At 36.7% G+C, this 22,917-nt stretch overlaps 4 protein-coding genes and 1 long non-coding RNA gene across 6 annotated transcripts in view; 2 read left to right on the forward strand and 3 right to left on the reverse strand.

Annotated features, from left to right (window-relative positions):
• Positions 1 to 360, reverse strand: part of LOC110377716 (beta-1,4-N-acetylgalactosaminyltransferase bre-4) — a 184,244-nt gene extending 183,884 nt beyond the window's left edge. The window contains exon 1 of the mRNA XM_064039201.1: positions 41 to 360. The gene's annotated coding sequence lies outside the window, so the exon portion shown is untranslated. The remainder of the gene's footprint in view (positions 1 to 40) is intronic.
• Positions 361 to 1,936: 1,576 nt separating this feature from the next.
• On the reverse strand, positions 1,937 to 8,852 carry LOC110377713 (beta-1,4-N-acetylgalactosaminyltransferase bre-4). Of its 2 annotated transcripts, XR_010277374.1 has the most exons (9): positions 8,703 to 8,852; positions 8,282 to 8,448; positions 7,504 to 8,044; positions 6,832 to 7,029; positions 6,602 to 6,682; positions 6,158 to 6,223; positions 5,608 to 5,738; positions 4,992 to 5,089; positions 4,513 to 4,640 (listed from the first exon to the last, which is right to left on the reverse strand). XR_010277374.1 is itself a non-coding variant. In XM_064039207.1 (7 exons), the coding sequence occupies exons 2-7, from the start codon at positions 5,634 to 5,636 to the stop codon at positions 1,940 to 1,942; spliced, it is 732 nt and encodes a 243-aa protein (XP_063895277.1). In that variant the 5' UTR covers positions 5,637 to 5,738; positions 6,158 to 6,223; the 3' UTR covers positions 1,937 to 1,939. The 2 variants fall into 2 exon arrangements, 1 of the variants encoding a protein (XP_063895277.1); XM_064039207.1 differs by lacking the exons at positions 6,602 to 6,682; positions 6,832 to 7,029; positions 7,504 to 8,044; positions 8,282 to 8,448; positions 8,703 to 8,852 and adding exons at positions 1,937 to 2,123; positions 3,418 to 3,513; positions 3,855 to 3,983 and having other exon boundaries at positions 4,445 to 4,640.
• An 869-nt stretch (positions 8,853 to 9,721) lies between these two features.
• LOC135118146 (uncharacterized) lies at positions 9,722 to 11,689 on the reverse strand. The gene is made up of 3 exons (XR_010277385.1): positions 11,291 to 11,689; positions 10,882 to 11,218; positions 9,722 to 10,114 (listed from the first exon to the last, which is right to left on the reverse strand). It is a non-coding gene; the product is annotated as an uncharacterized LOC135118146 (long non-coding RNA).
• Positions 11,690 to 11,992: 303 nt separating this feature from the next.
• LOC126056844 (beta-1,4-galactosyltransferase 4-like) lies at positions 11,993 to 16,963 on the forward strand. Its single transcript, XM_049851202.2, has 9 exons — positions 11,993 to 12,491; positions 12,612 to 12,680; positions 13,412 to 13,477; positions 13,890 to 14,025; positions 14,130 to 14,227; positions 14,640 to 14,823; positions 15,258 to 15,380; positions 15,892 to 15,987; positions 16,315 to 16,963. Exons 1-9 carry the CDS (start codon positions 12,218 to 12,220, stop codon positions 16,619 to 16,621), a joined length of 1,353 nt encoding a protein of 450 aa, XP_049707159.2. The 5' UTR covers positions 11,993 to 12,217; the 3' UTR covers positions 16,622 to 16,963.
• A 360-nt stretch (positions 16,964 to 17,323) lies between these two features.
• On the forward strand, positions 17,324 to 22,591 carry LOC110380515 (beta-1,4-N-acetylgalactosaminyltransferase bre-4). Its single transcript, XM_049850761.2, has 9 exons — positions 17,324 to 17,969; positions 18,044 to 18,112; positions 18,209 to 18,274; positions 19,022 to 19,157; positions 19,706 to 19,803; positions 20,459 to 20,642; positions 21,078 to 21,200; positions 21,347 to 21,442; positions 21,897 to 22,591. Exons 1-9 carry the CDS (start codon positions 17,765 to 17,767, stop codon positions 22,141 to 22,143), a joined length of 1,224 nt encoding a protein of 407 aa, XP_049706718.2. The 5' UTR covers positions 17,324 to 17,764; the 3' UTR covers positions 22,144 to 22,591.
• The last annotated feature ends 326 nt before the right edge of the window (positions 22,592 to 22,917 follow it).

Raw genomic sequence — 22,917 nt, forward strand, 5'->3', positions numbered from 1 at the left:
TAATTCTGCACACAAAATATTATGCAAGAACAGTCCTTACCTTTTAATTAGTCCAGTTTTTAATTCCCGAACAAGTTGCGCCAAAAATCAGAAACAGAATTACACAAAAAAACAAGTCTTACGAAAAAAACACTGCCTACACGATTTTGACAATTATAACCGCCGGTTTTGATGCGAACACGTTGCTAGGAATACTAAGAATTACACAGAAATGTTACTTATTACACAATCTGATAATAATTAACTGGTGAAAGTGCGAAATTGGAAATATTGTCAATGCGGAAAATACACATGAAGCCGTCACTGCCTACCGCAAACCGCAATATTCAACTGACATTTTATCTTTGCGAAAGAATATACCAGTGTTGCCATTTGGGTAAATATTTCTTACCCTTGCAAAACAGTCAATATTTTCAGCAATATCCAAGCAAATATTTTGTAGTAGGATAAACCTTACATTAAATTAATATTTTGAGACGAGAACATAGTCTGTTTTCTCGACATACGTAAATTAAATATTATAATTTAGCCAATATTTCACTTGGTCATGGTGCTTATATTTTCATCCACCACTGTTTGTTGGAAACTTACTAATGATGGCAACACAAATAAATACGATCGGTTTTACTCAGAATCATGAATTGGGATTTTAATAATATTTTATGTATTAATATCTCATTTCTTTAATGGACGTGTCACTATAAAAACTATTATCAAATAAAAGTTTATTGTGTGTCTATTTTATTATAATTGTACTTGCGCAGTGTATATAGCGTCATCTGTGTATCAAATGAGGAACTAACAGCATTTGCTGCGCGGTTGTTTTAACGATTTTGGAGTTGAAGAAAGCTAAAAGACTGTCCAAAAGAGCTTTGATTTGCAATCTTGTCTTTGAAATATAAAAAGAGTGAACGACAAGCAGGTGTGCACATTTAGCTACCTTACATGCATAGCTTGTTCTTACGTCTTTTATGGCTAAACCTCGAAGTACGGCTACCGGCTACAGATGCCTACCTACCTAGGTATAACCGGCCATATCCCGCAAAACTTAGTTGTACTATGTAATGTCGTCCGTTACGTAGGTACGGCCGTACTGTATGTACTTCCATTATTCCATAAGCATTATGTTATGTACTTCCTTATGTACTATACTCCGTTATGAATTTGTTTGAATGTGTTCTATACGGTAAAGATCATGGCTAGGTTAAAACCGCGTGGATAAATCGATCAATAGGTTAAGCAACACTTGGCGTGGTCAGTCCATCGATGGGTGACCATCTTGTCCTGTCAAGTTCTTCCCCCTGTTTGCAAATAAGTACGACCCAGTACCCACAAGCCTTTTGAATATGCCATCGGTTTTACTTGAACGTTTTTTGAAATAAATGACTAAGTAAGTATTCTATTCCTTTAGTAGAATCACTTTTTCATATTTCTTTCAAGAAAATGCAATAAAAATGCAAAGCAATATACCTACGCCATGTTCTATGTTCAGGAAACCTACAAAACTAGGTAAATGGTACCTACGTAATATCTCATCTCCATAGGTAGGTAACAAGGGGTACCTACTATATTTTACGCTGTAGGTGTACAATGCTGCAAGCTATTCGAATGATATACGGGTGGAAAGCTCTACGACGCGTCTGCACACCTACATACAGCCATTGTTTTTAAAAAAAGCTTTGGAAAATCTCGCAGTGTAGTGAAAAATCCTAAAAATTCGTGAACAAAACTTGCTCTAAGTATTTTTTGTTTCTTTGCAACGGATAAACTGGTTTATTTTGAATTGTATTCCTATAAAAGTTCAATTTTACTAGAAAATGAGTGCTGACACAAGCATTGCTTATTTATATAGGTACCACTCCTAATGAAAACAGAGAATATACAAAATAAAAGAGAATAAAATTCAAATAGGTAATGATAAAAATGTTTTTTTTTTTATTTAGAACTTATAAAATGTTTTGCCCCATTTAAGGTTAAGTTCCGTTATGTTGTCATCGCGAGGGTTGATTTGCACCACGATATGTGTACAAAGATGATAAAAGTTAGTGTTCACGACATAGTATTCAGAATTTGACAGTCCGTCGACTTTATACCTTTCTACAGCTCTGCTTAAAAGATGGTGTCTGAAAAGAAAATACAAACTTATGAATTTCGTTATTTTTAGTTAGGCACGATTCTGTTAGAAATCAAAGCTTGTTGGTGTGCTGTATTTTGCTCACAGTTTCACCCACGTGGAAACTCTCATGCCCTGCACTTGGAGTCAAAGCCTATTTCGTCTTCAGGACACCCGCAATAGGAGCGGTCATCTGATGATTTCGCATCAGAAAAAAAGGATACCTCTCGTAATCAGTTGTTTCAACGAAACGAACAAAATGACTTTTTGTATTTAAGAATCATTTATTTAAACTTTTTACACAATGTACAACGGCGGACTTAACGCCTTAAGCATTTTGTACCAGTCTACTTTACACATATTGTAAAGGCTCGATATGCTAACGTCTGTACCTATACCAATTATGTACCTAGTTAAGTACTCCTAATCAATAGTAACGATCAGCTCATACTATTCAGAGAGGAATGTTCTAGATATGTTATGCGGCTAACCGACAATGTGTCATGTAATTAAGTCATTGGCAATCTAACAGGTTCCTAGATAATATAGCTGGCTGGCAAGTTAAGCTGGATTTAGTTCTTGGAAAATATGTACCTATAACTGCAAAATGACTTTTGATTGCGTATCTAAATCTATAGTTCTGTAGAAGTTGGTAGAAGGCTGGTGTAAGTAAAATGATTTTTTCAAGTTTTTTCTATGAAGTTGGTAACCGTTTCTTTCACACTCAATCTTTTTTTATATAAATTTATTTATTTATTTAGTACACTATGGAGAACTTACAGCTAAACAAAAACAAAATAAAAAAGGAAGTCATAGTCGATAGAGAGCCAATTAAAAGTCCTAAAAACTATGAAAACTAGCCGTTTTCCCGCGGTTTCACCCGCGTCCCGTGGGAGCTACTGCCCGCACCGGGATAAAATATAGCCTATGTTACTCGCAGATAATATAACTTTCTAATGGTGAAAGAATATTTAAAATCGGTCCAGTAGTTTTTGAGTTTATCCATTACAACCAAACAAACAAACAAAGTTTTCCTCTTTATAATTTAATATAGCCTACAAAAGCTCTTCCGAAACGTCAAGCCAATTGCATGGTTTCACGAAGTGGCTCTCATGTAAATCAACCGACAAGAAACCCCATGAACACTCTTTTCAAAGACTATATATTTCATCATCCTCATCACGTCTCTTTTTGTATAAAATTATCATTCAAATAGGCACCAGAAACGATGAGCAGCATTGCAAAGACTTTACATATCATACAGCCTATAAAGAAAGAAGATTTCAGTAAGAAGTCGCACTTACCTGAAAGGATTCGCCGGTTCACGAAGATGTGGCAAAATGTGGTATATGCCGACATGCGCTTGGTATCTCACAACCGGGTATCCCGAAGCACGGAGTCTTCAACAAAGAAGATTTTGTTAGTGATATTATCCTTTAACCTGTTAATCTGCAGCTCTAGAGAGTAGGCGATTTGAATCAAGTATTAACTTAAGAAAAAACACGTCTGTAATACTCCTGCCACTTCATATAGGTAATATTGATGTGTTTAGATCGGTACTTTACACACCTTTAGTACCATTTACCAGCCAAAGCCATTGTAACCCAAACGCCATAATGGACTACCGTTCTTATCTGTGTCGGCAACAAGCGCTGACAGATTTTCAGCTTTTATAACAGGTCTGGGTCCATGGGCTGCTCGCTGCTCTAGAAGTTCTGAATCTCATCAAAGGTTCCCTTACCTCCAATACATGTCGTTATCTTCCCCTCCCCAGCCGAAATACAGGTTGGAGAAACCATTGGCTCTCTGGAACTGCTCTATGGTCATTGCAACAACGCCGCCAAACAATGATTTATGCTTGTACGATACACTGAAAAACATAAAAAAAGAAAATTATTAAAACATGTCTCGAATAGAAGAAACTGTATATAGAATTTGAATTTATTTTTATAGCAGCTAGGTAGTTTTTGTTTAATATCTTTGAAGAAAGGAGACGAGCAAAGAAACAATGAATTGACTGAAAAACGCCGGAAAGAATGTCACTTGTGAGATGAGGTGAGACGAAGAAGTATGGAACCAGAAGAAAATAAAAATGAGATAAGGACAGAGAATTCTAAACAGTAGATACATGATGATGTCCTCCTAGCCGATTATCGGCTATGGGGGCTGATCTCATGTAAAGCGATTAGCCAACACTGCGCAGGACATATTATAGTCCACAAGTATTTGCGCAGACACAGGTGCACTCACTATTCCTTCACTCTCATAGGCCGGTGAGACGGCAGTCCGACATGACTGGAGAGAGATTAGGAGTAGATACATAATCCTTACTTATAATTCTTTTCCATGTTTGTATCGTTAACCACAGCGCACATATGTCGAGGCAACGTAGGGCAGTTGTACAAGATGTTCTCATCCATTGGTAACAGATCCAAATCGTGAAATATAACGCAGTTGAAAGTGTTGAACTTCATCATCTCCTGAAAGCCGGCGTTGTACACGCGGCCCTTGTTAAATAGTTCGGTGCCTAAAACGACGAGGATTTTATAACATTTATTTGGTGTTGATTTGAATATCGATATGATTTTAGTGTACCTACTGTTAACTAATAACTGTCGTCATTTCCTAGATGTTCAATATATGGTATTGCGCAATATATAAGCTTAAAATATTGTGCAATCATTTCGTTCACTATAAAACATTGCGCAATCTTCATTATTAACTCTAAACGCCAATAACCTTGCACAATATCGTAATATTAAGTATTGCGCAATTATATTGTGCGGTCTAAGGATCACCTAAGTTAAGCAGTTTTTAACAAATATTTTTCTTTTTTTTACAAATACTTAGATACTAATAGTAATTAAAAAGACGTTACCATACTGTTCAATGACAAATATCTGATATTCAAGTTTCTGCGCCATCAGAAATGGATGTATGTTGTTCAAAAATATACCAAGGTTATGTAGACGATTCCTGAAAATACGGATTAGCAAAGAATTAAAATATTGGGTGAAAAATATATGAAAGTTGACAATTCTCATTAAAAATAGAAAATTAACCAACTAAATAAAAGTTATTCATCCTCATTAACAATGGGAAAATTACCTCCGATGTATGACAGGTGAAATAACCAGGTAAAATACATAAAACGACAGTTATTCAAATTCTGCACAGTCATCAAAATTCGTCCAGTAGTTTGTGACAGACATCCATCGTCTTCACAAAGTGACGCATTGATATTAGTAGTATAATGCATGCGGGGTATTTAAACGTAGATAATTAAGTAATCCTATACATCATTAACACGCTTCAATAAGCTTCACTTCTAACTGGTTAGTGGCTAGTCGAAATGCACCCTTATGAATGAAAATATCGGATGAAAGGGTTTGCTGTCAGGAATACAATAAATAATAGTTTAAAAAACGCGCTTGAAAGAAAGCGTTTATGTAGTCTTCAGTTTTTTTGGAAATGTTAAATAACAAGATAAATACCTGTAAGGCACGATGATGCCGATCTTCATCCTTGGCTGACACTAGGGGCTTGTACACGCCTCCTTTCTTCAGCTTCGGGTAAATATCCTCAGCAGTGATGTTTATACACGTCAGGTTTAACGGAATTTTCGCTATAAATAATCAGGTTAACTTACAACAGTTTCAGAGATACGCTTTAACGATGCGTCGTAATAATCGATTTAATTAATTTGGTTGATTGACAAGCAAATATAATTAGTTTGAGTTTGATTCCTGTATTGTAACGACATAAAAAACACACTAATTCTGTAAATTTCATCAAGGGAGAACTACCTTTTCTACAGGGAACTTGCAGCAAAGATTACCAGGGAATGTTAACAGATTACCAGGTCGGTATCTTCCATCGTCATCCTCCTGTCTTGACCCTAATTTTATTCGAAGTCGGTTTTTTTATCTCCCCTAGATCCTTATTAAGATTCTATTAACAGATATAGAGTAGGTACGTTGCTTTATCATAGCTTTTCTAAATGTGTATGTAGGTACTTTATGTGGAAACAGAAATATGACTCACGATAAGGTTTCTTCCGGACACAGAACGGCAAACCGGGAGCCTTCGTACGGACGTCCATTTCTGTATCTAAAAACGAAAAGACATGATTTTCATTCTTGTTTTGAAGTTTCTAGAAAGTATATACAGTCAACTTCAGGTCAGTGGTAACAGTTTTATAGGGAAATCGTACTTATTACTATTTAGTTAAGGTGCATGACAGTTACCACTGATGTGCAGTTGTGCAGTCTACCGTACCTTACAACTACCTTAACTACCTACCTTAACACTAGATATTCTGGAAGATATGCTTATCTCAATTATGAATTACATAATTTAATAAGTTAGTAGGCGTTAGGCCCTGGATCTTTTCTACTTACAGATTTTTAAATCTGATACACTTAGTAAATACTTTTTAAAGAAAAACCCTATCACTCTTTGATAGGGTTTTTCTTTAAAAAGTCTTACCGACAAAATCGTCATCTTCAACAGTTTCAATTGTTTCAGGCTTTTTAGTACTGTGTGACACCGCAGTCTCATATTTCTTGGCTGTAATGAGATGATCGAATTCATTTTTAAAAGGCAATTTTACACTGCCAATTCATAATTATCGCACATCAACTGGGATTACAACAGCTAATCAAAAAAAGTATGATTTTAATCTTTAAATTGCCTAATGTTTCAATGAAAATTCTTACTGAAAGTAACGGGAACATCGTAGTATATCTTATTGACGACAATTTGTCCGTTCATAGAGGGTGACTGGCTCCTGTGGGAAAGCAGGCAGACCAGGGTTAAGCAGACGAAGAGTATGAGAGCCCAGCGCCATCTGCCGCGCCTTCTGCGACTCTCGTTGGCTTCTAAGCACTCATGGAGCGAAGACAGTCGCTCTCTTTCTGAGTACAGATAATACATTTATTTTACACAAACCCTACATACCTACATTAAATTATTATAACACATTTAAGCCGCTGTCTGTCTTCAAGATAAATGTAAAAAACTAGTGAAAGGGACTTTCATACAGTATTCAGCAAAGGACAGCAAAAGTAACGTTAAGTTGGTATGTTTTACCTTAAAGGCATACTCAAGCTAGCATATTCTGTACTTAAGGTCTTTATTCTCATATAATTTAACATTGATCCCAAACGATGAATAAGTACTTACCTACTTACTCAACAGTATCTGAAGTGCCAATTTACGTTACATTTCATTTCATAGAAGATATAAACCGGAAATTCATAATGAATCAACGTATCATAGTATATGTTTGGGCTCTAATAAAATCTGGCAATTATTATTACGTGAACGTTTACAAAAGCGTATTTTTTGTAGTGTTTTCTAAACTATTAATTTATCAGGTAAGTACTTACTGGGAGTTCTATGCGTGGATACAACTTTTATGATCTTCCTAACCGGCAAATATGTGTTCATAGTAGAGAATATAACTGACAAATGAGCATCATTTTCGTGACTACTGTATTTTCTAAACAACGTAGGATGTGTACGAATTTTCAAGCAAACAGTTTGTTTATTGACAATTAATTACTTAGTCATTCATCCAATCCATCACAATTTGAATCGAAGTTATATGAAGGGCTCCACAGCTACGTTCGTTGTGCAGTAGGCGTGATGTCAGGGTAAAAAACAATAATTTTAATTATTGGGTCAAAGTATTGGATAGGTATTTTTTTATTTTAACAAAACATTAAATATTTACTAAGATATAAAAGCAACTACGATTTTTGATTGAGAGTGGTAGGCTGTACAAAGGAATATACAACGCTTTTACTTTTATAATTCATTTTTCAATTTAGGCCGATACTACACAGTGGCGCAATACGTCATCAATGTTACATATTCGGGAACAGCAGATTTTGGCAAACTCGTAGACCTTGAATCCTACATCTATGTCTGAAACAAAAAGTCCGGTTAGCTTTTCTACGTTTAATACTTCATATAAGACTGTCCCATTTAATGGCATACACAGAGCAAATCGGTTCCAGTCTGAACATTAAATATAAATAAATAAATCGTTTATTACTTCACTAGGTACAATTTTTTTACAACACTTTTGCTTAATACTAAATAAATGCTGATGCATGATTCATGACACGTCTGATATGAAAAGAGCTGTGAGTGCTTGCTTACCTCGTGCCATTTCTGGACATAGTAATAAGAAAACGTTTTTGTATGTTTTCTGGCAGTAGACGAAACCGTCGCCATCTACAGGATCACTTGTAAACAAAGGGCCGGCGTTTACCAGAGTCGTCACACTCAGTACCGCGAGCAGGCAAAGGGTAAACTTCATTATTGATCTGAAAAACGACAAAGTTCGACTCTTGAAACAATCCTCAATCCACAGCACACACAATCCTCGGTTCACTTTTCTTCTTACATAGGCATTTACACGTGATGAAGTAACTACCACGGCGAACAAAATGACTAGCCGAGGTGATTTTTGAGGTGGCCATATTTTATCCCCAAAAGAGCAGTTGTTCCCACAGGACGCAAGTAAAACCGCGAGAGAAAACCGTGTGTCTATAATTAGGTAATGATAAAAAGTACTCACGATTTAAAGTCCAGCCTTCTGTCCAAGTCAGTGGTTCGAGTAAGATTTGACTGCATTGAAAATCTTGCTTCAATATATCTTCTAAACGATAACCCTAGGTTAGCTGATAAAATTGCGAAAACAACAGGAAATAAGGCTCAAAAATATATTATAAAATTACCGACCAAGTGAGAGTCGTACACGTGCACGAAACAGACGAGGCAAGACATTATATTATCAATACTAATATTATAGAGAAGGAAAACTTTGTTTGTTTGTTTGTTTGGTTGTAATGAATAGGCTCAAAAACTACTGGACCGTTTTTAAAAATTCTTTCACCATTCGAAATCTACATTATCCACGAGAAACATAGGCTATATCTTATCCCGGTACGGGCAGTAGGTACCACGGGACGCGGGTAAAACCGCGGGAAAACGGCTAGTTCTCATATATAAAAGATAGACTTTATAGCACAGGGGTAAACATAGTTTATAGCCCAAGAGCCAGCGAACGTAAGACTTAAGTTATTTTATAAAGGCTGAAACTGTGTATGCGATAGACTACGAAGTTTGAGTGACGGTGGCTTTGGAAAAATATTTAAAAAGAAATTACCTAATAAAATATAATTTTTTGAAAGTTGTATCCTTCTGTATTTCAAAGAATATACGAACCACTTTTTATATGATAAAAAGATCTCATCTCAATCAGTCCTGCCTGTAGTAGGTCCTATTTTACCCAATGATATTTATTCATCTATACTTTATGCACAATGTACAACGACAGACTTAACGCCTTAGGCATTCTCTAATTAAGTAAATAACTAATCAGTCATTGCTAAGGTGAAAGTTTGTGTGTTTGTGACTTCGTACCACTCGAACAGATAATGCAGGCGTATTTCAAGTTTGCTAGGAATGAAGCTGACAGCCACATTAATTGTGACTTCCAAGACTTTTTATATATTATTACTTATTATATCTAGTAAATGTTGGTACGATAACACTATCTTCCAACGAAATTATACTCAAAATTTACTCTTGTTTTGTTATTTATTTATTAAATCATAAATTAACAAATATTCTAAAAATACATAAACAATAAACTAATACAAAACTAAAATCGTAAAAATATAACAAAAATATATATCTACATCCTTAATCCAAACTTGGATAGATTTTTAATTTTCAAGTTAAACCTAAACCTATCTAAACAACAGGATAAAAAAAGTTAGGAAAAATCATTTTCGTTAATTTCTTGACTTATCATGACGGTTTCAAAGAAATACCAAATTAAACTAGAATCTATGTAAGTTTCCTTATGATACTTTTTGGATTTAAGAAAATCCCATGTTGTCTTAAAATGAGGTCCAATATAATACATGCTGTATCCTCTTTGACTTGCTTAATAATATTAACTCAGTAGCCAAGAAGAATTTCCTGTGAATGAACAGTAAGACTTGTTTTTATTTATTTTGGATACTTAGTACCTAGTTCGGTTCTTCAAACCACACAGAATTGCGTAGCTGGGGAGTTTGATCCACCATTTCTTCTTCCCAGCAAAAACATATAAAGAGTGGTGAAGGGCGGGAGTTTGTGGGGGATGTCTTTTATTCTATGTAAACTTGACCTTCAAAAAAGGCTTATTTTCAGCCTACTTTGAACAAATTACTTTTGATTTTAAACAGAAATGCGGGGCATAAGTAGCTACCAAAGAATGTGCTTGAACCGTCACTTTTCGTAGATTCACGTGATGTGATGATTAATAACTAAAACACTTATTCATTACTAAAGTACCTACCAAATTGCCAAAATATCTCATATCAGAGAAACATTCAAAAACAGTGTGTCTCTCCAGGGCGTTTAGCGTTTATCAACATATTGTTGACTTCATAGGACAGTCCGATTTTGTTCCAGCGAGATAAATCGAAAGCACGTAAGCAAATATCCGTGTCTTTATTCTATTACTAGCTTTTGCCCGCGGCTTCGCTCCCGTCAACTGACTTCTCTACTTTACCCTATTTTTTTTCATAAGAACCTTCTCCTGACAATAACAAACACAACAAAAAAAGAATTAGCCAAATTGGTCCAGACGTTGTTGAGTTATGCGCTTACCAACACATTTTGCGATTCATTTTTATATTTTAGATCAGTGTACTATTCTAGATTTTGTGAGCTTGTAAAGTCAAAAAGGCAGAAATACTCACGCATTTAAACATCATACATTTTCAACTTTTCTCATAAATAAGTATAACCCATCAGCTCGTCGAGACACTTCGGTCCAAGTGCTCGTGTCGGATATATTCTAGTTCCCAGCTACCACTCGGCAGTATTTTATCATTTCAACCACTTCGTAATAACATTGAAACATACGATTTTTCAACACACGCACTGTTCCTCCGAGTGCGATTAATTTGGAAGCTGAGCGACTAAAATGTCGGTTACAACTTTCTATAATGCTGTACTAATGTTTGTCAGCCATCCGGCCATCCTCTTTGTTTTCAATCATCGTACTGATTAACTCCATTCCCATAATTTTGAATACTGTGCAAAAAAACGTACAAGGGTTAGATATAAGATTAAAATGATACATCGAACTGCTCCAAGAATACTTACAAAGACAGGACACGGTCGTTACAGAATCATCGTAACGACACCTTAATTAATTCGAAATCCATGAAACATTCCTAATAATTTACAAAAGGAAAGCCTTGTTTTTGTTTCACTACTTTCAGGTTTCTACATTTTTCTCACAAATTTTGCGAAACCGTTATTTTTTAACTGTAGTAGGAGTCGAATCTGGGATCCACTATTTCTTATTCGCGGGGTCATTTCTCGGGCAAGATAAGAAATGCCGGGAATGCATCCCGGAGACTATGAGACAGGCACAGCACTGTCTCAGGCTGTAAGCCTTTATTATATCCCAACTTTTAACACGAATCATTTGGTATATTTTGAGTCCTTTTTTATGATAATGAGACAAAATAAATTTCGCTGCTCGAAAGCACAACTGTCATCAACCAATTAAAGTCACTTGGCCTCTGATGCTGTCATGTTACTTTTTAAGCAGCGTTTTTGCCTGCGTGTATTTTTATTTCTATCAATGCAAAAATATCAATTTCCCGAAACCCAGCGGGAAAACCACTTACCGATAGCAGAAGAAGATAATTCCTACTTATGTATGTACTCAGTTATTTTGTTCGCGCTAGTTTTCCAATAAAATACATATCAGAAATACAGAACAATAAGAAATATCCTCCTCAGTCAGTAAAAAAACTTCTGTCATATCATTATTGTCTATTATTGTCATACCTTATTTTTATGTTATTTACATTTATTGTGTAACTAAATTCCTCATTATTAAATGAGAATCATGATAAACGAATTGGGCGTACAGCATCAGTCATACAGCCAATAAACAGCTTCCAAACTTTACTGAAAATATATGACTGCTTACTCTTGAAAGATTACTTCTTTGTTATATTACATCTCAAAAATGTATATTTCGGTACGTGTGCTTGTGTGAAAAAAATATTTTAAAGGATGAAAATGTGTTTAATCAGGAAAATCACTTACAAGCAATGGCTTCAAGCGTTGGCCTTGTTTTTCGTCGTTCAATGTTACATAAACCTAATATCCTACTTAATGTATAACAATTACAAAAGAAAATATGCAAAGTATAACCACGAAGCTGATGATACCTTCAGGAATTTCATAAAGTTCTGTGCCAATATTACAGTAAAAACTGCCCCTGGTCTGCCTCGCAAAGACTGTTATTATGAATATCCGTTGATAAACTCGACAAATGTCTCAATGAGTAAGTTACTCTTTTACTTATATAGCTAGATAGTCGCGGCATTTGCAGTCGACAGCAAGAATTCAAAACGTACCTGATACGTATACATGATTTAGATACCAATTTTATTTTAATTTCCAGATTACGAAAATGGCTTCAACTCGTCATATTACTGGTTTATAGCGATGAAACCCTATTTCAAGAACATAGGTTAGCAGCTGCTTTACAGCAAAATTTTTGTAGAGTTACAGTTTTGTAGAGACACATGCATCATCCTCCTGCCCTTCTCCCAATTTTATTTAGGGTCGGCGCAGCATGTTTTCTTCTTTCATACTCTTCTATCTGCCGTCATCTTACAAGTAAAATTCTTTCTTGCCATATCTACTTTCACACAATCCATCCATCGTTTCTTTCGTAGAGACACATGCATACATCGGAATTTATGATTCATATAGTGTGTACACGTAAAGTAACTGCCTCGTTGGTCTAACTGTCGCAAGTGCGGCTGCTGAGCACGAGGTCTCGGGTTCGATTCCCGAGTCGGGCCGAAATCGCTTTGTGGGTTTTAGAAGACTTTCACAAAGCAGCCCGGAGCCTGGAAGCTGGTGATTGATACACCCGTGCATCGGAGAGCACGTAAATGTCGGTCCTGCGCCTGATCTCTCTCCGGTCGTGTCGGATTACCGTCCCATCGGGCTATGAGAGTGAAGGAATAGTGAGTGCACCTGTGTCTGCGCAAATGCTCGTGCACTATAATATGTCCTGCGTAGTTGGCTAATCTCCTTACATGAGAACAGCCGCCGTAGCCGATAATCGGCTAGGAGGACATCATCATCACACGTAAAGTTGTATCTTGCGATTTCAACCAGCTGGTTTGATTTGATTTACATTTATCTAATAAGAGCAATGTTTCCTGTCTCAACCTTTTCTGCCGCTTACAGGAGATGACCGAGCTCCTAAACACACAAACGATACACCCTTCTGTCACGTGAACCTGTCCAAACTACGTAAGTTTCATAAAGCTACATTTGAATCTGCGTAGGAGATTTTTAAGGAATAAAATAGTCTATCGCACAACTATTCAGCCAACTTCAGACTCGACAAAGAGACGTTGAAAATAGTGAAACTAAGAAGAACTCATATCTCTAGCCTTTTCCCAACTGTGTTGGGGTCGGCTTCCAGTCTTACCAGATGCAGCTGAGTACTAGTGTTTTACAAGGAGCGACTGCCTATCAGACCTCCTCAATCCAGTTACCCGGACAACCCAATACCCCTTGCTAAGACTGGTTGTAAGACTCACTAGCTTCTGACTCTTAACGACTGCCAAAGATATTCAAAGACAGCCAAGATGTTCATGGTCCTACGAACTGTTAACTATAAAAGTACTTAAAAGTACTTCGACATAATTTTTGTTCTAAGGTCCAATTGAAGTAGAAAAAGTGGTAATAGATCTAGAATGGGTAGAGAAGCTAAATCCTTACGTGAAGCCTGGAGGGAGTTATACGCCTAAGCATTGCCGCCCCATCAACAGAGTCGCCATTATAGTGCCTTATCGGTATGTTTTCATATACTTAAATAAGTATAAAAAAGAATTAAAAATAATAACTTCAGCTTTGACTACGATACAAGAAAGACGTCTTAATGTTGGCCCTTTTTCAGAAATCGGAAAATTAATCTTATTATCTTCCTGCGCTACATACATCCGTTGTTGAAGAAACAAGGGTTACACTATAGAATATTTGTCATTGAACAATATGGTAAGTTGTGTTATTTAAGTGCTACTGAAGGACTTAAATAGAATTTACAAAGACATAACTTAGTGAAGAAGAGGTTGTCTGGACAGGGCTATGATATCCAGTATCCAATTTCAATCCGTGTAAGTTTTTCCTTCAGGTTACAGGACTACTTATATTATTTATTTTCACTTTTTATGACTTCTAGCGATGGTTGTAGTGGATGGCACTATTACTCTTTACTGGGCAGAGGCCAGTGGGCCCGGCCTGTTGAGACCAGGTATAATTCTGAGGTCGGCCGTACGAGGAGAAATAACACAAATCCGACTACGACACATTTGTTTTTACGATGTCCTTTTGCTTAAGCCTACTAGGATGATCAGAAGTAGCCAGCAAGGATGCGATTCCCAATTCCCGTTCTTCTTTTTTTTATAAGGCACTGAGAAGTTCAACAAAGGCAGCCTATACAACATCGCGTTCCTGGAGACGCAGCGGTTCGGCTCGTGGGACTGCCTGGTGTTCCACGACGTGGATCTCATCCCGGAGCACGAAGGCATCCCCTACTCCTGTAACCAACACCCCACACATATGTCACCTGCAGTCGAAATGTTTGAATACAAGTAGGTATACAGAAACTCCTGGCGTAGATTAAGAGAGAAGTAGAAAAGAGGGGTAACGAATACGAAAGACAGAAATTAGTTCAGTATGTCAACTATCCAAACGTGGTTTATCAAAGTGGAGCCAAAGCCTGCTGGGGCTTGGGGTTGTTCGAAAAGGGGTTCCGCGATCCAGGTACATAAAAGACTTAACAGGAACATGATGGGTTTTAGTCAGTCTAGTCTAGTAGACTGTAGTCTGACATTCCCTCACACTGCACCCACAGTGGGAAGGGTGATTTGATGATTTCCTATCAAAAGGGTTATCAAATACACGTTGTAAAATGGGCTGGGGCCTCTGCAGAGTTGACATGAATCAAATAAGTCTCCGCTTATCCTGTATTAAATAAACCTTATGAACTTTTTTTAAATTCTCGTTTAATTACTTGTTTTTTAAGACTTCCATACGACACTTTGTTCGGTGGTGTGACGTCGCTCACTCCTGCGCAGTACGAGACAGTCAACGGGTACTCCAACTGCTACTGGAACTGGGGTGGAGAAGACGACGATATGCAACGAAGGTCAGATATATTATAAAAAAATTAAGAACATAGATCACATGAATAAGTGATCAAAATGGCTCAGATGTTGAGGTTAAAAATGGTCTTAATAATATATCTGAGACTGAGACTAATGTTATGAAACTGAACAATTTCTTTGTTTGAACGAAATCTTCTGGGAGTACTCAAAAAAATATTTCAGTGTTAGACAGCTTATCGAGGTGGCTTTTTAACAGGATTTGCGATGTATTTTAGAACGGAAGGGAGAGAAACCTTTGGTAAAAGATAGTAGTTTTGGGAATATTTTTATAAAGAGGTAAAAAAATTGGTACAGTGAAAGTGTACCTTTTACGGTAGCTTTTAGAGAATTTTTAGAGAGAGAATCGTTTTTTGGTGAACATAAGTAATAATTGTCCAGTATTCTTAATATGGCCTATATTATATACTATACCCGAGGGCTTTTTCTTTTAGATTACATATATTCCTGAAATGAATAGAAGTAACCTATTTACTCTAAAATGTTGGTTTCCAGGTTACAATCAAAAAACTTCACAATATCGAGGTATAACAGTACTATGGCCCGATATGCTACGCTGCCTCATTTTTGGAATGATATTGGAAAGGAACGGTAATTTCATGTTTGTCTTAAAAAAATCATCCTAAGTTATTTGAAATATTTATGCCTATGAGTATCCTCTATACCCTAAACCACTGTTATGAATGAGCTTTTTCTCTGTGTGTTAAAACCAAAAGTATATTATTTTTGTAAACAATTTTTGTACCATGTCCTCGGATAATAAAATTGTTGTCAGTGAACAACACTATTTTCACTCAGCGTCGTCATCATCTCACTCGAAAGACGTCCACTATTCGACAAATGTCTCCCCCGAGAGACTATCAGTCATCACAAATCAACTCTCAAATACAAATAAAATTTCCATATTTCTGTCCACAGATATCTTTTCCTAATGCTAACGAGACTCCTATACATAAAGGAAGGTTTAGTGACCACGAAATACAGGCTGATAAAAGTGACGGAAGAAAAACTATTCACCCACATCCTAGCTGACGTAAACCCGACGAAACTTAAACTGGACACGAAGAGTCTGATGAACCATATCGTTCGTCTTCATGGGAAGAGCTTGGAGTATGGCAGACAGGAGCTGCAATTGAGGTCCATCTCAGCTAAGGCCCTCCATGAATATTTGGAATGGGAACGCCATAGACATATCCAGCTATCTGATCTTAAAGGCCTGATCTGACTTGAAGACGTCGTATGTGATTCAGAAACTAATTAGTCAAGTGAATTAGCATTCAGGAGGTTAAAAATTTTGAGAATGCTGATTTGAAAGAAGTTTTCCTTTTCACTGAAGTTAATCCTAATAAATAAATTAGTTGGGAACTAGGACTTCTGGTGTAGTCGATTGGAATAAGGCTTCTAATCTGACTCATTTTGCACTCCTTTGTTATATAAATTGTGATGAATGATGGAGATGTAGACAAAATCTCTCCGTATACTAATATATTTTTGTTTTTTCTGTGCCGAGTATAAAAATATAATATTTATATTAATATTTCCAATTAACAAGTGCTTAATAAAAGTTTACGAACATCTATCCCGTCTTAATTTTTGTAAATTTTGTACATAAATGGATGTGGTGAAAGACCTCAAAGTGAGAACGAGGAATATATGGCTTTTCTGCAATTTAGTAGATATAGATGTGCGTACTGATTCTTGTGAGAAAATGTTAAACAATGTATGAAAAAGTACTTATCAGAAATGTAGTAAGTTAGAAGCCAAAAGATCGTCTAAATTGCTATATAGCACCAGATTGGAAATACCCAAGAACGAGAATGAACAAGGTTAAGAGTACATCGTGCATTTTAAAACAAAAGAGGTCTCACTATTTTTATGTACCATCTTGTGAAGGTTATCCTCTAGAACGAACTTAGTCTTTGGTTATAAGAAAAAAAGATACAACCAACAGACATTTACCATTGTCATTTTCGGATAAAAATAAAAAGATATTTTAACACTTTCCACATCTGTAATGCCATATTCACAAAATATTTACACTGAAAGTGTGTCTTATGTATTACTGAACACTTTTCAAGACATCAAATGTTGCATTTTGGGTTCTGGGCCATTATTAAGGAACGCAGCTTGAGGGCTGTTCCTGTTCAACTGCTGGTGAAGGGGGCGTCTCTCACTGGTCATCAGACTTGTGCTGGGAAGCGAGAGAGCAAGCCACTTCCTATCCCGCGCTGTGCGTTTGTCTTCTTCAGCAGTTTTGTCAAAAAACTGACAAAACAAAGCAGCATTTTAACCAAACATCATGAGTAACATCAGCTTATAAAACAGGACCAATGCGACTTCTCCCTATGTGCAAAAGTGTTCGAACACCATGCATCGCATCCATTGCTCACAAGTCCGCTGTCTCTTGCTTCTGTTCGTTTTGTTCATGCTTGAGTGTTATTTTGGTCTGTTAGTTAATAATAATGCAACAAAACCAAGGAAAATATATTATTTAACTACGGACAAAAATGAGAGTCATCATGAACAAGTCTATTATAAATATCCGTTAATTAATGGTGAGAAAGTCGCAATGGGTAAGTATCTGTAGATAAGAGTAAAGTAAAGAAGTAAAGATGAATGTAAAACAAATTAATAAATTAAATTACAGACTACAATATCGGATACAACTCTTCATATGATTGGTTCATGGCAATGAAAAAGTTCTTCAAAAATATTGGTAATTATTATATGAACTAAGATAACTTTTGTTATTATGTGAATTAGAAAAATATTCATTAATTGCTAATGCAAGGAATTAATTGCGCTATTACAGGTGAAAATGAAACTGTAAGATATAAGAAAAACACGCCCAATTGTAAATTAGATACGACTACATTGGGTAAGAAATCTATCACAGTGGATATAAGTATTTTGTTATGCGTAAATAAATAAATCATCATCTGCATATCCCAGCGAAATTCAGGTTGGCTTTCAATTTAGCTGGATGTAGCCGAGCACCAATGTTTTAAATGGAGCGACTACCCATCTGACCTCCACAAGCCAACTTGGGTTAACCACGGGTTATCAAACTTTCTGGCTTCTGACTAAAGCTGCGTTCACACCAAACTGACTGTCAGCCGCCGAATGTCAACGTCTGTACATATTACACAACGTATCATCGCGTCGGTTAGATGTGAACGAAAAAGTGAATATTTGCGGAAATACATTCAACTCGTTCGCTAACATTCGGCGGCTGACCATCTACCTACCATCTTCACCTTCTTGATTCCACTGTCTACATTGCATATATTAATAACTAAGCCTTAGGCCCGACGTCGCCCGGATTTTTCCATTCTTTTTACTTTATTATAATGTCTCCATTTGAGCCGTGATCTGAAATTTTTATTTCCATTGAGTAATGCCTAGTTTCTAGGTAGTAAGGAACACGATGGATTTTTAGTCAGTAAAAGTCTGACACTCCCTCACCGCTACTTATCGACAGCAGGAGGGGTCATTTCATGATTTTTGCCATCGTTAAAAAAAAGACCTGTCAGCCATCCATGGACTGACTGCCACAGGCTTAACCTTATGATCGATTGACTTTTACGAAATGCACCATAATCTCAATGTTCTCTTAAATAAATAGGTCCTATAAAAGTCCTTAAAAATAAAACAAATCTGGAGTATGTAGAAGAACAGAATCCTCACGTGTTGCTTGGGGGCTACTATGCGCCTGCGCATTGCCGTTCAACCTATCGTGTAGCTGTGATAGTACCTTACCGGTCAGTTTTAAACTGTGTTTTTACATAACTTCATGGCATTCATTGATAAATCAATCTATACTAATATTATAAAGAGGAAAACTTTGTTTGTTTGGTTGTAATGAATAGGCTCAAAAAGTACTGGACCGTTTTTAAAAATTCTTTCACCATTCGAAAGCTACATTATTCACGAGTAACATAGGTTATATTTTATCCCGGTACGGGCAGTAGTTATCACGGGACGCGGGTAAAACCGCGGGAAAACGGCTAGTATTTTATATAAGGGAACGACTGTGTGTGTGCCCCCTAAAGGGACTTCCCCATTAAATCTAATGCCCCAGCAGTTCTCTTGCTGGGGAGTCCGTTGCGCCACTTCTTCTTCCCAGCTAAAACACATAGAAAGTGGTGAAGGGTGGGCGTTTTGGGGGCTGTCTATTGTAAATTCCTGACGTTCAAAACGTGCTGTCTTGCTGCCAAGTTTGATGATTTTGATTTGAAATCGTTTATATGAAATATTCTTTCAACATTTCAGTTATTTCAATAATGCCAGATTAAAATGAATGTTTCAGGGATCGTAAAGACAACTTGGCTATTTTCCTTCGTCACTTGCATCCATTGCTTAAAAAACAGTTACTGGAGTACAGGATATTCGTCGTTGAACAACATGGTAAGCCTCTCCTTCCATATTACCCATCTGAATTATTCCTCTAATATGTTTTTCGGTACCTTTTCTACTATATATTCCATTGTTAATGGTAGGTGGGTATTCGATATTTTGAACACTCGATATATTGACTCCGCGATGTATTGAATGTTCGATTTAATAACTATTCGATATTATGAATGTTCGAGTATTTAGAATTTCGATTTATAGTGGTCGATCAATTGGCATTCGATTATTTGTCATTCGATTTGGCATAGTACACCCGGCTGTGTCGGCCCACAGGCGGCTGATGCCCTCAAATAGGGCTGCCATCCGTCCGGGTTTCCCCGGATTTGTCCTCGTTTGGAGGCCGTCCGGGGGCCGTCCGGGCGGGGTTTCAAGAAGTGTCCGGGGAAAACCCGGACACTTTTCATGTAAGGATGCATCTCATTGAATTTAAAAAATCGTACTCGTCCGGGAAAAATATGCGATTTACGCCAAATGTCCGGGTTTTTTAAATGTATGTCCGGGTTTGGCGAAATTCGAGATGGCAGCCCTACCCTCAAAAGACGACAACTAGTCAATCGAGCATATTATCGCTGTCTCTCGTCGCATCATTGGCGTATAATGACAAAAATCGATCCCATTAAAAAAAGGTCGAGTATGTCTGTTCTAATAGGTACAGAGAAGTTCAACAAAGGCAGTCTATACAACATCGCGTTCCTGGAGACGCAGCGGTTCGGCTCGTGGGACTGCCTGGTGTTCCACGACGTGGATCTCATCCCGGAGCACGAAGGCATCCCCTACTCCTGTAACCAACACCCCACACATATGTCACCTGCAGTTGAATCCTTCGGATATGTGTAAGGGAATTTTTGATAGGTTTACTGCGGATTACAATACCGATTCATCTATTGTTTTTCAATAAGAGAACTTAATGTAAATCGTGTCTTTCAATCTCTAATCGAAAACCAACGGATGGTTCGGTTATTGTAATCAGCAGTTATTGAACTTGATACTGAAGTCTAACGTTCCTGAGGTTTCTTCGAGGTAGGTCAGCGTGGTCTTTAGCTACATCACACCTAACATCTGATGAGAGTCAAACGCCTGCCGTACATAAATAAGAAAAATGTACGCACCGGCATTTGGAAGCTGCTCTTTGGTGGCTCTTTCCATTTAAGCGTTTATGTCGTTTAATTTTTTATAAAACTCCTAGCTCAGATTAAGATCTTACTGTAATTTTGTTGAATGCTTCTAGTTTCTATCTACTCTACAACTATATTGTTTCATTATTTCAGTCTGCCGTATAAACTCATCTTCGGTGGTGTAACTGCCCTCACTCCGCAACATTATAGATTAGTCAATGGCTACTCTAATTTTTATTGGAATTGGGGCGCAGAGGACGATGATTTTTATGGCAGGTCAGACTTTAAGGCTTTTATTTTATTAAAATTTACCTTTAGCTTCATTTACTTGCTCTATCAAAACAAACAAATTGTTTAATTGATTTGCGATAAAAATAACTTTGTTGATATTTCGCTTGAAGGCATCATATATCCTTTTTCAGGTTAGAGTCAAGAAATATTACCGTGTCGCGGTATAATAGTTCAATAGCCAGATATGCCACACTTCCACACAACTGTACAAAGATGGGAAAAGAACGGTAAGAGGTATTTCTCTAACAATATCCTTATCATCATTACAAAGCACACAGAGAAAGATTAAGCATTAAGTAATTACCACGCTTACCCAATGTGAGTTGGTGATTTCAGACTTTATACATAGTCCAGATTGCCTCGAGATTCCTTCATGTTTGGTTTTACAAAAAATGAACGGCTTTCAAAGAAGACGTATGAGGGTCCATCTTCGTTCCCCGGACGTTTTGGACTCGCTACTTTCTTGGAGATTTTCCTTTATAATGTACTCCTGCCCTTTCGTTCTCCATGGTCCAAGATATACTAAGAATGTAGTACCTACATTTAACTTAGAAAACTCACATTGAACCTTGAACCTTGACATTGAACCCGCAAAGTCATACTTGAGAGCTTGCTTTAACCACTTTAAACCACTGTGTCACCGGGACTATCACGTCATTCATCAATTTGTTCCTCTTTCAGAGCTCTACTCTTAATGATATCCAAAATACGTTACCAAAAGGAAGGTCTTTCAACCACTATTTACAGGCTAATAAACGTTACTGAAGTTAAACTATATACCCACATAGTAGCCGATGTAAATCCCACTAAAATGAAACTGGATATGAAGAGCTTGATGCAAAGAGTTCTGAGTCTGTATGGCCAAACTATTGTTTATGGACACAAAGAATTTGTTTTGTCGAACCCGGCTAAGTTTGAAAGGATTTAGTTTTTTTTTGTTGTTACAAAGTATTTTTTTATTTTTCTTTTTTTAGCAAAGCTTAAAAATGTTTCAATCCTTCTGAGGACACATTAATTTGACTATGTTCTAAAATCACCTTCCCATTAGCAAATTATTATTAAGTACGGAGAGGTCAAAACCAAAAGTAATTATATGTATAACAAAACTGCTGGCATTTATTTCGGATATAAGATTTTTTTTAACTCACTTTTGTCATCAGTTGTCTCTCTGATATTATTTTTGTGTTTTGCCTGTAATTTTTGCTTGCTGAATTTACTTAGGTACATTCTTTGGTTGAAAAGTACAAATTCTTTCTCTTCTTTCTCACCATGAACCTAACATTCAATTGGGTATATTGTAAAAAAAAATATTGTTTTAAGAAAAGTATTGTATTTGTGTTAAATATTGTATTTCGAATTAAATAATTTAAAATCCATGTGTTATGTTTTATTCTGCACCTAGAATAAAGAACGCACAGATAGTTATCTACCCTGTAAATATGCTCTCCAACAGGTATCTGTGGAGATCTAAGGGGGAGGCCTATGTTCAGCAGTGGACGTCCTATGGCTATGATGATGATGATGATGATGATGATGATGATGATGATGAAATATGCTCTGTAAAATAAAAAAAGTAGAGGATGGGCCACTGATGTTATGCGTTTTTTAGAGTGATACGAAGTTATACAGCGACAAGGCCATTTGTTGCCCGTGGTACTACCAATAGTACCTACTACCAGTAGTACCACGGGTAAATTTTTCT

This window comes from Helicoverpa armigera, chromosome 18 (genome assembly GCF_030705265.1).
Source record: "Helicoverpa armigera isolate CAAS_96S chromosome 18, ASM3070526v1, whole genome shotgun sequence".
In the NCBI taxonomy this organism is placed as follows: domain Eukaryota; kingdom Metazoa; phylum Arthropoda; class Insecta; order Lepidoptera; family Noctuidae; genus Helicoverpa; species Helicoverpa armigera.

Bases quoted from the DNA above. Each gene is read 5' to 3' on its own strand.
- LOC110377713 (XM_064039207.1), bottom strand. From the start codon at position 5,636: ATGAAGATCGGCATCATCGTGCCTTACAG. The intron at 4,641-4,991 runs GTAACGTCTTTT...TCGTCGTTTTAG, and splicing joins ATTTGTCATTGAACAGTATG to GCACCGAACTATTTAACAAG. The intron at 3,514-3,854 runs GTAAGGGAACCT...TCTTTGTTGAAG, and splicing joins GATAACGACATGTATTGGAG to ACTCCGTGCTTCGGGATACC.
- LOC126056844 (XM_049851202.2), top strand. From the start codon at position 12,218: ATGAAAATGTGTTTAATCAGGAAAATCACTTACAAGCAATGGCTTCAA. The intron at 14,026-14,129 runs GTATGTTTTCAT...GCCCTTTTTCAG, and splicing joins GCCATTATAGTGCCTTATCG to AAATCGGAAAATTAATCTTA. The intron at 14,228-14,639 runs GTAAGTTGTGTT...TTTTTTTATAAG, and splicing joins ATTTGTCATTGAACAATATG to GCACTGAGAAGTTCAACAAA.
- LOC110380515 (XM_049850761.2), top strand. From the start codon at position 17,765: ATGCATCGCATCCATTGCTCACAAGTCCGCTGTCTCTTGCTTCTGTTC. The intron at 18,113-18,208 runs GTAATTATTATA...GCGCTATTACAG, and splicing joins AAAGTTCTTCAAAAATATTG to GTGAAAATGAAACTGTAAGA. The intron at 20,643-21,077 runs GTAAGGGAATTT...TCATTATTTCAG, and splicing joins GTTGAATCCTTCGGATATGT to TCTGCCGTATAAACTCATCT.